We start from the raw sequence: 16,846 nt of genomic DNA, 5'->3' as shown, positions 1-16,846 counted from the left end.
TGGCCGGCGGGCCGAGCTCGCCATCGCCGCCGTTCCCTAGCTTCCGAGCCCCCCTCATGACCAACCACGCGAACCACCACCTTCGCCTCTTCCTCCTCTACGACCGGCGCACCTCCGCTGAGGCGAAAACCACCGGAGCAGCCTAGTCGTCGGAGCCGCTACCGCCGCCGCCGCTCGCTGCCGTGGCCAAGCCACCTCGGGCCGCCTCTCGGCCATCCGAGACCACTAGCGAGTGCGGGAGGACACCCTGGTGCTCCTCCTGCACTTCACCGCCGCCGTTAAGCCTCCTCCGGTCGTCAGTGGCGAACTCCCACGCCTCCCCTGCTGTGTTCTACGACCAGGGGCCTCGGGATCAAATTCGACAAAGTAAAGGGGCCTAACTGCGAAGTCAGTGACTCATGTGAATAGTGTCGTAAGGACTAGTTTGTAATTATTTTGCAGGAACTTTGGAAATTCATAGTAAATCGTAGAAAATTCGTAAAATAGTAAATGTGGACTTTTTGGAATCCTTGTGAAATTCTCTATGCACTAGATCTATAATATTACATGTTTTACTTTAAAGTTTTAGCTATAAAAATATATTTATGCAGCTAGGTTTGTAATGCTAGTGGTATTTGTCTTTTTTATAACTGTAGATCTAGGGCTCCAAATGAAGTGAAATTTTTGTGGTATGCTACTCATGTGATAGTTGATGTGTGGTAAAAATTTCATGAGTATTGGATGAAGTATGAGTGAGTTATTGGTTTATCTTGCTCTCACATGATTTCTTGCTTTACCAACTTGTCTTTTTCATAGAGGTTGCTATACATATTCAAATGGAGTGAAATTTGTACAGTAGACTATTGAGAGGATATGTGAGCCACTGTAATTTTTGTAGAATTTATTGTATACTTTTGTTATATGTCCATTAAGTCACCTTGTTATCTAAAATAAATTAAGAAATGCATTAAAAGAATTTATTTGGTCATGGACACTAGGTTCTCTGGTGTTCTTTAGTCATGGGTGAAATGTTGGTAAAGTTGGTTTAGCCCAATTATATGTTTGCAACATAAGTTAATAATTATTTTCTTGCCGATGTGGTTTATGGACAGATCTGAGAACTTAGCAAAGTTCTTCATGATAATGTGCTTTGTTGTGAAACTTGTTTATACAAAAGTTGTATATAATTCATGTATCTAGCTACTGTTAAAATTTGTTGTCATTTGACCAAGTAGTTTAAGAGTTACGACTGTTTAAAGTTAGAGTACAGGATTTGTTGCTCTCTGTTTTGTATGAACCAGTTTTTGTAAAGGTATAATTTCGACCTACTTAACTTGGGAATCATGCTGTGATGGTTATATATGAAATGTAGATAATTTCATAAGTTTTCCAAAATGTCTTCTTGCAAGTCATTTGGATTTGTGTAACTACAGTTATGCTTCTCTGAAGTTGCAATCAGTTTTATGTCCATGTCTGGACAGGTCTGAAACATCTACATGTTTGACCTGTTTAACTTTGTAATTAGCTTTTTATGTAAACATCAATCTTGTAGACAATTTCTATGGATTTTCATAAAGTCTTAGATCATCCTTGTGGGATGTTTGTAGCTTAAGTTATGTTTGAAACAAGTGACTGTTTGCTGCTGTCCAAATCTGCTTGTATCTAGAATTGTTTGCTTCTACTTGCTCTTGTTTGTATGATTGCAAATGGTTATCTTGGACACCTAGAGTTAAGGTAGCATGCCTAAAATGTTTTGCTAAATTGTGAAGTACTTGATCATGTATAGCTAGCTGGTTGTATGACATGCTTATGTGTGTATAGTGTAACATATGCTTGTTTAGTATGCTTGTTGCATTCCTTCATGTGTATTCTTTATGTTCATGCATCTGCATCTATGCATCTCATCCTAGGTACGCTAGGTACAGCACGTGGACGTGGAGCGCATGATATGGAGACAGACGATGGTGTAACGGTGGGCTGTCCAGAAGATGGAAGAACCCCTAAATGCAAGTGCTAGGACCGGAGATGTCACCATGACGGTGCAAGCTAACTAAACTGACTTGTGTCGGATCTCAGGCAAGCCCCGAAGCATATTAAGCCTCCTAATTTCCGAAATGCAGTTACAGTATTATTATTACATATATTGTTGCATTAAGTTTAGGTGTTGGATGCAAACACTTGCTGCATTGGTTACCCAATTCCTTGTCCAGATATTGTTACCCTGAATCCTATGTAGCTCAGGCTCGTGTAGTGCTTAGCCCTGCTTTAACACGGTAGAAGTCAGGTGATTTCCTGTCACCTGCGAGATATAGGAAGATACATATGGCACGGTTGGCTATATTTGCTATCGTGGAAAAGAACCAGTCTTAATTTGAAATGAAGACCGGGCGGAGGCTTGCCGGTTTGCAGTGACTCCGTCTGTGTCGCTTAAGGACTGATTCTTGGAGCCTTTCCTGTTCATGTTGAACGCATGCCTCTCTTAGTTGGCCGGGTCTGGAGACCGACCGCGAAGCCGAGTAGCTCAACTCAGGCCGGGAGTCGATAAGTATAAAGTACGCCTCGGAAGGGAGCCGTAGGCGTGAGTCCAAGGGCAGGTGATTTAAAAGTCCTGGTCGTCCTGGCAGAAGGGTAATCCCTGAGAGTGCTGGCGCTGATCGAACCCGCGAATTTGGTTCCTGAGTTGTCCCAAAGGTAACCCACGGCTACCCTTGCTAAGTATGCCAGGGTGAGAGTTAGGAATACCCCCTCAACTGAGTTGTAATTCGATTCGAGTCGCCGTCTCTCCCGGTTAGTGAGAATTTGACGGGCTTATCTACAATGTAGATACACTTAATAACATAATGGTTTGGAAATGATGATATGATGGTGACAGCCTTATGATACCTGCTATGGTTAATATTGTTTGCTCCTAATAAGTGAGTGCTCTAGTACAGGTGCTAATCTAGTGGACAGGTAAATAATGATAAGCTTGATGCTAAGTTTAAATTGGTTACTATAATCATAAGCTCTTTTATGCAACTGTGTCAAGCTAGCCACCTCATAAGCCTTGCATGACCCTTGGTGTCCTTTATTTCTGGTTTTGACGGGTAAGTCTAGCTGAGTACCTTCTCGTACTCAGGGTTTATCCCACCATGTTGCAGGTGAAGTTCTTGGCCTGTGAAGATGGTGGCTCGGTGATTCTATAGTTACTTCTCATCTATATGCTTTTGTCGGATGATGTCACTTATGCTAGCAAGGTATTTGGAACATATATTAATGTAATCTTTTGAAAGCTATATTGTTTTCACTAATCGGTTTTGAAACCCAAACTTGTACTATTATTTGTGAATCCATTTATAATATTATTTTCCGCTGCAACCCTGCGTATGTGATGTGTATTTGCTTAATCACGCGATCTTGGTTGTGATGTTGATTTACCGAGGTCTTTCGGGACACTCGGCGGACTACCGGGTTTATATGAGTGAAAGCATGTGTGTGTCAACGTGTTAGCGGGGACAGCCGTACTTGATCTTGTATAAATTGGGCGGTTCTGTTACAGATCCAGCACTAGGGCAGCCGAATCTGGAACCCAGGCTGCCGTTGCCGCCGCCGTCGCCGGCGACCCTGCCGCGCCCCATGTGGCCGCACGCAAGCAGGGCGTCGCCTTCCACCGCCTGCATCACGAAGGAGAGCCCGGCCGTCTTCCCAGCAGCCCGCGCGGCCATGCCGACGGCCTGCTCCGACGGCGGCGCGACAGGAGAGGTGTAGAGAAGGGGGGAGCGGATGGGATCTGGGTCGCCGCCCGGGTCGCTCGTGTGGGAGCGACGCGGGTGCCTTCGTTTGATACATCACTACCTATCTGACACTTGAAGACAACTTTAGAGCTGGGAATGAATTTCACTCTTTTAGCAAGGAATGAATACACAATCCCGAGACTGTGCGTGGGAGATAGGAGAGAAATCATCGCGACTCATGACCCTTGGCCTTGAGCGATGGGACGGGGAAGTAAAAAGTCTATTTTAACTTTAGTATCACACATTATACCCCTAATAACTATCAAAACCATTTAAATTATTTCATGCCCAAGCTTTCAAAGTGTTTTTATCTTGTTTTATTAGAAAATCCAGAATAAACTAATGAAGTTTTTAATATACTAAAAATGTCTATACAGATAGATTGAGACACAACAAATCCAAATATAATATTTGATGCTCATGAAACTTTCTTTAGAAGCTTCTAAAATTTGTGAAAATAACCACAGAAATTGGAAAAAATCCAAAACATCATAATTGATATAAAATCATGTTTTGAAAATTTGCATAAAAAATACAAGATGCAACAATCATGTATATTGAATGAATTTATGTTGTTTTCCTCTCATGTTTTATTTTGTAAAGTTTTCAAAATAAGTTTGAACATCAATTAGCATGTTTCAAGAAACTTTCATATTTTTTGGATATTTTCTCATTTTTCTATAGCTATAAATCTAATTTTAGAAGCTTCTATAGATATTTTTACTACAACTAAATATTTGATTTATATTTGTCATTTTCCAACCTATCACTAGGATTTTTTTTTCAGAATTTAGAAGCTTGGAGACATTTTTCATGATTCAAAAATCTTATTAAGTATATTGCCAAATTTTCCAATTTTTGAAAAGAACATACAAATTGCCAGGTTTTGAACAATGTTGCAGTCTAAAGATACGTATTCAGCCCTTAAAATGTCATAGGAGTAGCCTTTTAGGATCAAATCAATAATAAACAAATTGCTGGTTGTTGAAACTTACACATCAGAAATCATCGCCAAATAAAAAGGTTATGTTCTGCAAAACGGGAAGTAAAGACTCTGACGAGCTTATTACAGACCTGGGAGATGCCTCACTCATAAAGGACATCAAGCCAATCTATTCCAGAGTCCAGACCAGAGACAAGAAAACCCAAAGCGAGCACTCTCTGATCTCTGCACCAGGCACACATTTTGTTTTTAGATCTACACCAGGCACAAACGACATGACGGAACAATTAAAATCACCAACAGTGTTTGCGCATACAGAACTGACAAACACTTCCCTTGCTGACGCCTGATGGGCGGATGTCCTGTGCTTCCTCTATCGATAGCTTAATACATGTTCATTAACCTCTGAACTGATGAATCGCCAAAGGTCCAAAGCAGAGCAACAAAAGCGAGCAGCAACCTGAGGAAATGAAACGGACGAGGCATTTTAAGAGCCACGGTTGTGTTCCGGCTGGTCCAATAAACAAGAAGCAGTGTAAAAACCATACCTTGCACGTGAACTCCTGAAATAGTATCCAAGCCTTCAGCCAGCGAATGCATTTCCTTCTCTGGTTACAATTCTATGCCAAAAGTCTTCCCCAGTTGCACTAAAAAGAACCACTCTAATGTGGCTAATCTTCATTAGCTCTTCCTTGCATTCATTTGCTTCACCTTCCTGCCGAAGGATCTTTATAAGCTCATCAGCAGCATCTTCCAAACATAATTCATCAAGCGTTGAAAGGTCCTTAATGCCACGAGGGAGGCGCTTCATTTCTGGGCACCCTGAAAAATCTAGCTTAACAAGACTTCCCAGTGCATCTTCTTCTATTTCTACTTGGCTGAGCTCCCGAGCACCCAATATATGTAGTTCTCTCAGTCTAGGAAATGACTGTGCAGAGAAGCATAATGTCTTTCCATCATAAGCATTTAAAAGCCTAAGACGGCATAAATTACGCAGCACCATGAGGCTAGGAAAAGAGTTCTCATCAAGTTTGGAGAATGACAGAGTTAATAGAGTGAGGTTTTTAAGGTTCATCCAGGATGACAGAATCCGAGGCATCTGTTTCTTTTCCAGCTGCCCTCTGAGATAAAGTTTACATAGAGTTTCTGGTAAACGGAGTTCTTCCACTGTCAATACTTCGTTTTCATTTAATGTTGTAATTGACAAATGGACAAGATTGCTCATGTTCAGGAGGGCACTACTCAAGCTTGACGAGTGTTCACTTGTCAATTTGTCAACAGCAAATGTGTGTAACTCCGTCAAAGTTGCAACATCACGTAGGGTCTCTGAGCAGGCATTAACCTTTTGCAGAGCATGCAGTCCTGTCAAGTTCTTTATAATGCCCCTAGGCACCTTTACTCCATGGTAATGCCGGAAAGATCCTTCATTGGACATTACCGATGCATATAGGTACCTAAGCTTCTTCAGTTTTGCTACATTCTTTGGTAAAGATAGCATACCAGTGCCAACTGCATCCAGTACTTCTAAATTTTGCAATCTTCCAACAGCCTCTGGTAGAGTCTCAATTCCAGTATAACGGAGACCCAAGAAACGCAGATTAAACAAGCTGAAGACCTCATAAGGGAGACTCTTGATTTTAGTACCTTGTAGATCCAATGTTGACAACAATGTTGTGGATGCAAGGATAGTCCTCAGCAAATCAACAGCCGAACTAGTAAAAACATAGATTGCACGAAGATGTGTCGCACCAGATGGATTCAGTGGTACAATATTGGTACTCTTTATTGATAGTCTACGTGTTCCATCTACCAAAAATGTCCCATGGCCCTCATAAACTTTACCAAAACATTCTTTTGCCACTTTGTCAAGGGCAAGATGGCGGATAACGTCATGCATTCGGCAACATTTCACACGTCCAGATGCATTTTTTCTCACAACTTGTAGTAGGCTTCGGTTTACAAGATCATTCAAGTAACCCTCTGCCACTTGTTCTAGTGTCTTGTTCTCCTTTACCTTGATGAATCCAGAAGTAATCCAGTGCCTAATTGACCTTCGCCTCTTCAGTTCATAATCCTCTGGAAATATTGCACAATGTAAGAAGCAATTCTTTAGTTCATATGGAAGGTCCTCCAAGCTGACTTTTAGAATACTATCGACTCCTTGCATCACATTATTACTAGACTGCAATTCTAGCTCCTTGTACACACTATCCCATTCAGAGTATGTCGGTTGTTTGAAAGACAATAGACGTCCTATGCATGCAATGGCAATAGGCAAGCCTTCACACTTTTGTAAGAACTTTACAGCCAAATCCAATAACTCTAATGGGCACCTTCTATCATCACTATTACTGAAAGTTAATCTGCAGAATAACTCCAAAGAGTGCTTATATCCTAGAGGTTCCATCTCAATTGTGCAATTACTAGTTGCCAATGATGCAACTTCAAGCTTTCTTGATGTCATAACAAATCGTCTGCTACATTTAGTTGGAAAGACTTCCATTATATTAATCCATACATCCTTTTCCCAGACATCATCAAGAACCAAGATATACCTTTTACCTTCAAGATGTTTCCGGATGATCTCAACTAAGCTTCTAATTTCCATGTTAATAGCATCAGTTATGATGCCAAACTCTCTTGCAATCCTCTTTAGCAAGTCTTCAACTTGGTAACTCTGTGACACAGTTACCCAGGCTGCAACATCAAAATCCGGTTTCACAATCTTGTAGACATGGTCAACCAAAGTAGTTTTACCTACACCGCCCATTCCCCACACTGTGGCTATTTTGTAGTTCTTTTCCTTCAGATCACCTACTAGCCACTGTTTGAGCTTGGTTGCGTTATCTTCAATACCAACCACATCATCTTCCCTTGCAAAACACAAATTTTGATTCGTAGCTCTAGCATGATGATCGCTCCTCCCAGCATGTCCCTGCATTCCTGGGAGGACATAACGTGTCCACCTTTTTGCAGCTTCTTCAAGCTCGACATTGATACCACGGAGCTTGTGAGCTAGACGGTGCCAAACCTTGACATGCTTGATCCTCTTCTTCATCTTGGCTGCAAATCCTCCATGCTTGTCATCCTCAAGCTTGTACACGAACTCATCGACAACATCCTCAATCTGGAAAGATAGTTCCCGGATCTTGTTGATGAAGATGCCAGTGGTCTCGTCGGTATCCTTGAACTTCTCTGACTCATGCAAGTAGGCCTTCATGCTCACTAGCTCCTCCTTGGCTTTGTTGATCTCACCAAAGAGACCCTTGAGAGCAGAAGCTTCCTTGCCAAGCAGGGATGCACCATAGGCTGCTGCCTGGTTCGCCAAGGCCACAGCGAGCTTGCCGATGAGCACTCCCACAACAGCCTCTGCCATGGTACTTGCGTGCGCTTGCTTCAGTGTTCAGTGTCACTAGAGTAAGCTCGTGACCTCCAAACCTAAATCTCACAAGCCAGTCCAACAATCAGAGGTGGTGTTTTCAATGTCAGCAATCTGAACCTTGGAACCAAAATTGAACAAAATGTGAACTGACGAGATCTGATCTTATACCTGAAAATGGGGAAGCTAGAAAACAAGCACGCGCTGCAGATCTGGGCTTCCGGCCGTACTGAGGCCACTGTCAACTTCGGCGGAGTAGGAGATCTGAAGCCGCCTGCCACCCCTGCCGCCGGCCACCACCACCACCACCACCAAAGCCGCCTGCCGCCGACGCCGCCGACACCACGCCGTGGGGGCGACCACGATTCTACGAGTCAATGGCAAACAAGAAGTGCTACCAGCTGCTTAGAAAGGAGTGAGAAAAAGGGAAAATATTTGTTTAATTGTGGGAGCAGGTGACCAGAATAAGGGGGTGTTTGGTTCCTACCGAAAAATTTTAGTCCATGTTTCATCGGATGTTTGGACACATGCATAAAGTATTAAGTATAGACAAAAAAAAAATAACTAACTGCACAGATTGTGGTTAATTTGCGAGACGAATTTTTTAAGCCTAATTAGTCCATGATTTGACAATGTGTTGCTACAGTAAATATGTGCTAATGGCGGATTAATTAGGCTTAATAAATTCGTCTCGTAAATTAGTCTTCATCTATGTAATTAGTTTTATAATTAACTCATATTTAGTTCTCCTAAATAGCATCCGAACGTCCGATATGAAATTTAGTCCATGGAACCAAACACCCCCTAAGTCTATACTTTAGAGTGTTTAGTTCCCACCCAAAATCCAAAAAAGTGCTACAGTACCTATCACATCGAATTTTGCGATACATGCATAAAACATTAAATATAGATGAAAAAAAATTGCACAGTTTTATTGGAAATTACGAGACGAACGTTTTGAGCCTAATTAGTCCACGATTGAACACTATTTGCCAAATAAAAATGAAAGTGCTACATTAGCCCAAATTCCTAAATTTAGGCAACTAAACACGCTCTTACTACATTGTTGTCCATTGTTATTGTTGATCATGTTGTTTATTCACAGATGTGAGATGTAGCACTAGGGGCAGTATCAGACAGCTCAAAGGGCTTTGAACACGATCTGACTGTCTAACTCAGGTGTCTAGAGTTGCAAGTGGACGTGTGTCCCGAGAGGTGTGTGTCAGTGTTGGGCTTTCGTGTATTTGTTTGTCATTGCAATGAAAAATTATTAGTAAAGCCATAAGATGTACGTCAAACACCTCAGAGATTAATATAGAAATATTCCTTTTCAATAAATATTCGATTTCAGATAGGACTAGCAAACATACTCGTATGTTGCAATTACTATCGGCTTGTGTGATTACGGTTTTGGAGATTTATTAAATGACCATGTCATGCGTTTCAATTTAACTAAGAATCGAACTCCATACTATGTTTCGACCCGTGCTGCTCTAATTCGTACGGCTATGGCCTATGGAGGTTTATAAATTATTTATCAACGATCGTGTTATACGTTCCAATTCGTTTTATTAGGATTGAACTCTGCACCATACCTGAACATTTAACTCATATAAGCATGGGAGACAATGGCGAATCATGGAAACACTTCCTATTCCAATTCGTTTTGAAATTAAACTCTGGACCATGCTTGGACACGCTACTCTAGTAAAATTAGAGAGATTGAATCTGTTAGATCCCAAGGGACGGCTGTGAGCGATGAAGGACAAAAAAAAACTTTTGCTTTTTAATATTAGGGAATATATAGATAGATATAAATATAAATAATAAACATGCCTGTGTATTGCCAAAGAACATATACCAGGTTGCACGGTCTCGTAAATGGCTTGCGGCTTTGGGAGATGTATGTAAGGGTAGAGTCGCCTATTTCAGTACATATTGGAATTGGAGTCCATACCATCATTGGACACATGAACGTGTGCAGTTCTAGCTTGTATGAGCATGGTCGTAAATCTGCATCACAGATAGAGAGATGTGGGGGCATTGCGGGAAGTAAACAAACATGGATGGAAAATCGCTTTGCTTTCTCTACAACTAAAAAATTTCTACGGTCAATATCTACCCAGCAGTACGATAAGTCGTGCGACCCTGCGTCTACCCGGCAGGACGAGTACACGTGCGACAAATTTTTTGCCTCGTCCACCTGCAGCTCGTGCGATCCCACGCCGCAGCCTCCTCTCCCTCCCCGTCGCCCCTGCGACCCCAGCGCGTCGTCCTCTCCCTCCCGGGACCTCACATGGCTTGCACGCAGATCGGCTCTGGTAAGACGGTGCGTGATCCCCGCCACGGACGGCAGGCGGCGGCCGTCCCCGTCGCCATCCGCCTCCTCGCACGCCAAGCCGCGGAAGCCCTCTCCCTCTCTCTCCACCCCCCCCCCCCCCCCCCCCCCCCCCCGCACCCCAACGCTGACGGGTTGCTCGCAGGTTCCTCGATCCACACCGCTGTCACCTCGCTTCCCCTTCCCCTTCCGTCCAAGCCCACGTCGCGCACCTCCCCATCTTTTCCGCCTTCCCCCCGCGGCGCCCGCACCCCACCCCCACCACTGCCGGTCCCTAAGCCCCCATCCCGTCACTCCCCTGCCGCCACACTTACCACGTCACCTGCCACAGCCGTCAAACGACCAAGGCCCGTGTGGAGGAGAGCGGCCTGATCGAGATCCACGACGGCTCGCTCGAGCCTGAGGCCGTGTAGCGGTGTAGGGGAGTCGCCGACCTCATAGGCGTTGGTGGGGACCGCGAGTTCGGTTGCGCACAAAGGCCCAGGTAGGATACGTGTCGGGTACCATAAAACGGGGTACCCCGAGCGTATACCGAAAGAATCACTTAAACCCCATCGAAAACAAAGCCAAAAGGTAAACCATTGGTTAACCCCCGGCCTCGATGGCCTGCCAAATCTCCGCCTCGCGCGAGGCCTCGCACGGGGGGCCTCGACGAGGAACCGATTCTCCGTCTCGCCCGAGGCCCCGCGCTTAAAGCCTCGGACGAGATGTCGATTCTCCGTATCGCTCGAGGCTGGCTCGGCAACAACCCGTCGCTCCTGCCTCGACCAGTCTCCCCGACCAGGCATCATATCCCATTAATGCGCCAACTACTCCTGCGATATCAGCCGGACTGCGACTCGACACTGCGGAACAGCCGACGAGACAGGAGGTCGCATCAGCGCCATACCGTCTAGGACAGGATAGGGTAGGGGTTACCTGCCACTGTGCTCTGGTGCTGTGCCCACGATCAGCGCTCGCACTATACTATGCCACCTAACCCCCGCCCCAGGAACAACGCGGTGTGGGGAGTCAAGTCCGGGTCACCATAGCCTCGGAATCAGCGTATGAGACCTATTGCTCCCCCTGAGCCTCGGCTCCTCACGCAGCCAACACACAGTGACTGACACGTCGATCGCCACGCCCTGCTTCAAGATAACACTGGAGCTCCCATGACGCACAGGATCGGATGTGACCGGCGCGTCGCCCCAGTACTTCAAGGACGGGACCACTCCGTCGACCACACCGCCATAGTAACAGGCTACAGGGCTCGGACATGCCACCTCCGTTGGCACGACGCCGTGTAGCTAGCGCATGTATCACCCTTGTCCCCCCTTCAACTATAAAAGGGAGGGACCAGGGCCGTTTCTAGGGATCGAACACTTACGATTAGGCCTATGCCCACGCGACGAACTCACGCATAAACGCACGGACGAACACACGAGCTTCCCTGCTGCTTGAGATCAACATCTCAAGCAATCCACGCCGCTCCACGTGGAGACCTGGGACAAGCTCCCTCTCTCGCCCTGCTTGTAACCCCCTACTATGAGCATTTCGGTGCAAGGAATACAAGATCGAACTCTCAGACTGGACGTAGGGCACCCATTGCTCGAACTAGTATAAACCTTGTGTCTCTTTGCATCACCATCCGGGATTGGGAACACGTAGTACAAATTTACTAGTTGGTTGAGGGCCCACCGGTCCGAAACACCGACAGTTGGCGCGCCAGGTAGGGGCCTCTATGTGTCAAGCTTCATTTCCCTAACAAGTTCCGGATGGCAGATCCCGTACGACCGCTACGTCTCGGCACGGTGATCTGGTTCGGGAGTCTAGAGTTCATGTCTTTAGGATGCGAGTACGATATGGTACTTCTCACACCCCAAGACCCACCGACCAATGACGACGTAACACACCCACAGCCTAGGGGCAGACGGTGCTCGGGCGGCCGCTCTCGTCGCGCTCGCCTGGCACGACGCGAGCGGGGCCACCCCGACACCACACGAACTCAGGGCGACACACCGCTCTCCATCGGTATCCCACGCCCAGCTATTGGCACAAGGTCCCTAGTTGGGAACCTGTCTAGCCTAAGCCTGGACATGGGAAAGATGCCGGTAGCGCACGACGATGCCTCGACATCAAGCTCTGCCCCGCCATGTCCTGAGGAGCCAGCTCTGGCAGAGCAGAACCCGACGATGGCACCATCCCCGTACCCCTTCGGGTTGAGAAATGCGGCTGCCTCCTATGCTTACGCCTACGCTTCCACTCACACAGAGCCCTCGGGACACCACCAATGTTTTGTCCTTGACCTCGACGCCACAACTTTGACCCATACCCACACTGACTCCTTGGAGGAGGACAAGGCGTGGGCCGGAGCGGATTTCTCTAGAATCCACGACCCTGAAGCCATGCGCCGCTTCTTGGCCGCAAGCGACTACTGCTTTGGCTACTCCAACTCCGACGACGAAGGCACTTACGATCCCACTCGTGAGTGCTTCCACGTCGGACTCGGGATGCCAAGCACGAGCGATGAGGACGAGGGGGCAGGCAACCATACCCCGCTTTGCTAGGGAACGGGCGATGCCATGCCCTCACGCATTGTCCCACCAGCAGCGCGGAATGAGAACCTTGCCCTCGGACAACTTCGACGCCCGGACCTAGAGCAGCTCCGTGAGCTTCAGGCCAAGGTCGAGCAAGATCGACTCCTTCTGCAACAGCTCTGAGACACCCTCGAGTAGGAGCAGCAGGGTCACGGTGACGGCGGAGGAGCCCGGCGGTGGGCCCATGACGTCCACCACCGCATCAACAACGACGAAGGGGTGAGCATCCCCCAATCTTCAATCGCGCTAGCCAGAATGTCATGGCTGCGGCGATGCTAGTCCGCACGATGCCCGAGCCCTCTACCACGAAGGGGCGACGGGTCCGCGATGAGCTCCGGGATCTCCTCGAGACCGCCGCGGTGCAGCAAGCCGAGAGTTCCGCCTCCCGATGGCGCGGAGGCACCTTGGACCTTCCCACGGCACTGCATCAGTAGGATAGGGAGGCCTCAATTCGCCCCGAGCCCGCTCGGGCGCCGACAATCAACAGGGTCCCCTTGCTGCACGACCACCTTGACAACCGACGCGAGGCACGGGACGACCATGAGGTGGTCAGCAGGCGACGACGCCACGACAATGAGGGGCCCGCCTGTGGCTACCATCCGCACCGAGGCAGCCACTACGACAGTAGGGAGGACCACAGCCCTTCTCCTGAACTGCCAGGCCCCCGAGTCTTTAGCAGGGCCATCCGTGGCGCACAGTTCCTAGCCCAGTTTCACCAACCGGCCAACCTCACGAAATATAGCGGCGAAACCAACCCCGAGCTTTGGCTGGCCGATTATCGCCTGGCTTGTTAGCTGGGCGGCGCGGACGATGACCTGCTCATCATCTTCAACCTCCCCTTGCTCTTGTCAGACTCGGCACGAGCCTGGCTCGAACACCTTCCTCCCTCACAGATCCATGACTGGCGCGACTTGGTTAGGATCATCGTCGAGAATTTCCAGGGCACATACATGCACCCTGGAAACTCCTGGGACCTTAAGAGCTGTCGCCAGAAACTAGACGAGTCTCTCTGAAACTTCATCCGACGCTTCTCTAAACAGTGCACCGAGTTGCCCAGCGTCGGTGACTCAGAAATCATCTAGGCCTTCCTCTCTGGCACCACCTGCCGAGACTTGGTCCGAGAGTTAGGCCGGAACATGCCACGCTCGGCTACCGTGCTCCTCGACATCACCACCAACTTTGCCTTGGGCAAAGAGGCAGTTGGGGCCATCTTCCCCGACAACGACGCCAAGGGGAAGCGGAGGGACGAGGCCACCGAGGTCTCGGCTCCCCACCTCCCTAGGAAAAAGAAAAAGGGTCACCAGGGGAAGCAGGAGATCCTCGAGGCCAATCTAGTTGCGGCCGCGGAGCGCAAGAATCCCCGAGGCCCCAGGGGCCCCGGGCTCTTTGATGACATGCTGAAGAAGCCCTGCCCTTATCACCAGGGCCCGGTGAGGCACACCCTCGAGGATTGCACCATGCTCCGGCGTTATTACGCCAAGCTCGGGCTCCACGACGACGATGCCAAGAAGAGGGGCGTCGGCGACTGGGATGACAACAAGGACGAAGGGTTCCCCGAAGTGCACAACGCCTTCATGATCTTTGGCGGACCCTCGGCGTGCCTTACAACGCGCCAGCAAAAGAGGGAACGCCGAGAGGTCTTCTCGGTTAAGGTGGCCACTCCCCAATACCTCGACTGGTCTCGAGAGGCGATCACCTTTGACCGAGATGACCACCTCGACCATGTCCCGAATCCCGGGCAGTACCCACTCGTTGTCGACCCGATCATCGGCAACACCTGACTCACCAAGGTGTTGATGGACGGAGGCAGCGGCCTCAACATCCTCTACGCCAACACCCTAGAGCTCCTGGAGATCGACCGGTCACGGCTTCGGGGTGACGTCGTGCCTTTCCACATCATCGTGCTGGGGAAACGCACGCGACCCCTCAGGCGCATCGACCTTCCCGTTTGCTTCAGCACCCCCTCCAACTACCGCAAGGAAGTCCTTACCTTCGAGGTGGTTGGGTTCAAGGGAACCTACCATGCCATCATGGGGCGGCCGTGCTACGCTAAGTTCATGGTGGTCCCCAACTGCACCTACCTCAAGCTCAAGATGTCGGGTCCCAACAGCGTCATCACTATTGAGTCCATGTACGAGCATGCATACGACTACGACGTCGAGTGCATCGAGTACGCCGAGGCTCTCGTGGAGGCCGAGACCCTCATCGCCGACCTCGACCAACTCGACAGCCAGCTGCCCGAGCCCAAGCATCGTGTCGGGACTTTTGAACCCATGGAGGCCGTCAAACTCGTCCCAGTCGACCCTGCCTGCCCCGACGACCGGGCGCTGAGGATTAGTGCCACCCTCGACATCAAATAGGAAGCCGTGCTCGTCGACTTTCTCCGTGCGAATGCCGACATGTTCACATGGAGTCCCTCGGACATGCCGGGCATACCGAGGGAGGTCGCCGAGCATGCCTTGGACATCCAGACCAGCTCTAGACCGGTGAAGCAGCGCCTGCGCCGATTCAATGAGGAAAAGCGCAGGACCATCGGCGAGGAGGTGCAGAAACTTTTGGCGGCCAGATTCATCAAAGAAGTATCCCATCCAGAGTGGCTAGCTAACCCTGTGTTAGTCAAGAAGAAAAATGGGAAGTGGAGGATGTGTGTGGATTACACCAGTTTGAATAAAGCCTGTCCAAAAGTCCCCTTCCCATTGCCTCGAATCGACCTAATTGTGGACTCCACTGCGGGATGCGAGACCCTGTCTTTCCTTGATGTATATTCCGGTTACCGTCAAATCAAGATGAAAGAGTCCGACTAGCTCGCGACTTCTTTCATCACTCCATTCGACATGTACTGCTATGTGACTATGCCTTTCGGCCTCAGAAACGCAGGGGCCACATACCAGCGGTGCATGACCCAGGTCTTTGGTGAGCACATCGGGCGAACCATCGAGGCCTATGTGGACGACATCGTGGTCAAGTCTAGAAAGGCCGGGGATCTCGTCGACGACCTAGAGATAGCCTTCAAATGCCTTAGAGAGAAGGGCATCAAGCTCAACCCCGAGAAGTGTGTGTTCAGGGTCCCCCGAGGCATGCTCTTGGGATTCATAGTCTCAGAACGTGGCATCGAGGCTAACCCGGAGAAGGTATTGGCCGTGACCAGCATGGGACCAATCCGAGACCTCAAGGGAGTGCAGAGGGTCATGGGATGCCTTGCGGCCCTAAGCCGCTTCATCTCACGCCTTAGCAAAAAAGGCTTGCCTCTGTACCGCCTCTTGAGAAAATCCGAACGCTTTTCTTGGACCCCCGAGGCCGAAGAAGCCCTCGCCAAGCTCAAGGCACTGCTCACCAATCCTCCTGTCCTGGTACCACCAGCTAGGGACAAGGCCCTCTTACTCTACGTCGCCGCAACGACCCAAGTGGTCAGCGCGGCCATGGTAGTGGAGAGGCAGGAAGAGGGACACGCTCTACCCATCCAACGACATGTTTACTTCATCAGTGAAGTGCTCTCCGAGACCAAAATGCGCTACCCCCATATCCAGAAGCTGATCTACGTCGTAGTCTTGGCTCGGCGCAAGCTACGTCACTACTTTGAGTCCCACCCAGTAACCGTGGTGTTGTCTTTCCCCTTGGGAGAGATAATCCATAACCGGGAGGCCTCAGGCAGGATAGCCAAGTGGGCCGTCGAACTCATGGGGGAAGCCTTGACTTTTGCGCCTCGGAAAGCGATTAAGTCTCAGGTCTTGGCCGATTTTGTGGCTGAGTGGACCGACACCCAACTGCCACCTGCTCAAATTCAGACAGAGTGCTGGACCATGTACTTCGACGGGTCCCTAATGAAGACCGGGGTAGGCGTGGGTCTGCTCTTCTTCT

General features: G+C 48.7%; 2 protein-coding genes across 3 annotated transcripts; one reads left to right on the top strand and one right to left on the bottom strand.

The window, feature by feature from the left end:
• Positions 1–4,698: 4,698 nt before the first annotated feature.
• Positions 4,699–8,454, bottom strand: LOC136490212 (disease resistance protein RPM1-like). 2 transcript variants are annotated; one of them, XM_066486699.1, is made up of 3 exons: positions 8,246–8,454; positions 5,244–8,139; positions 4,699–5,155 (listed from the first exon to the last, which is right to left on the bottom strand). In XM_066486699.1, the coding sequence occupies exon 2, from the start codon at positions 8,069–8,071 to the stop codon at positions 5,279–5,281; it is 2,793 nt and encodes a 930-aa protein (XP_066342796.1). In that variant the 5' UTR covers positions 8,072–8,139; positions 8,246–8,454; the 3' UTR covers positions 4,699–5,155; positions 5,244–5,278. The 2 variants fall into 2 exon arrangements, with proteins under 2 accessions (XP_066342796.1, XP_066342795.1); XM_066486698.1 differs by having other exon boundaries at positions 5,244–8,133.
• A 6,564-nt stretch (positions 8,455–15,018) lies between these two features.
• On the top strand, positions 15,019–15,348 carry LOC136488623 (uncharacterized). The gene has a single exon (XM_066485491.1). It carries the CDS (start codon positions 15,019–15,021, stop codon positions 15,346–15,348), a length of 330 nt encoding a protein of 109 aa, XP_066341588.1.
• The last annotated feature ends 1,498 nt before the right edge of the window (positions 15,349–16,846 follow it).

This window comes from Miscanthus floridulus, chromosome 10, assembly GCF_019320115.1.
Source record: "Miscanthus floridulus cultivar M001 chromosome 10, ASM1932011v1, whole genome shotgun sequence".
Lineage (NCBI taxonomy): Eukaryota > Viridiplantae > Streptophyta > Magnoliopsida > Poales > Poaceae > Miscanthus > Miscanthus floridulus.
The sequence above is the reverse complement of the archived record's forward strand: the minus strand, read 5'-3'. Positions and strand labels throughout refer to the sequence as shown.

Bases quoted from the DNA above. Each gene is read 5' to 3' on its own strand.
- LOC136488623 (XM_066485491.1), top strand. From the start codon at position 15,019: ATGGGGCGGCCGTGCTACGCTAAGTTCATGGTGGTCCCCAACTGCACC.
- LOC136490212 (XM_066486699.1), bottom strand. From the start codon at position 8,071: ATGGCAGAGGCTGTTGTGGGAGTGCTCATCGGCAAGCTCGCTGTGGCC.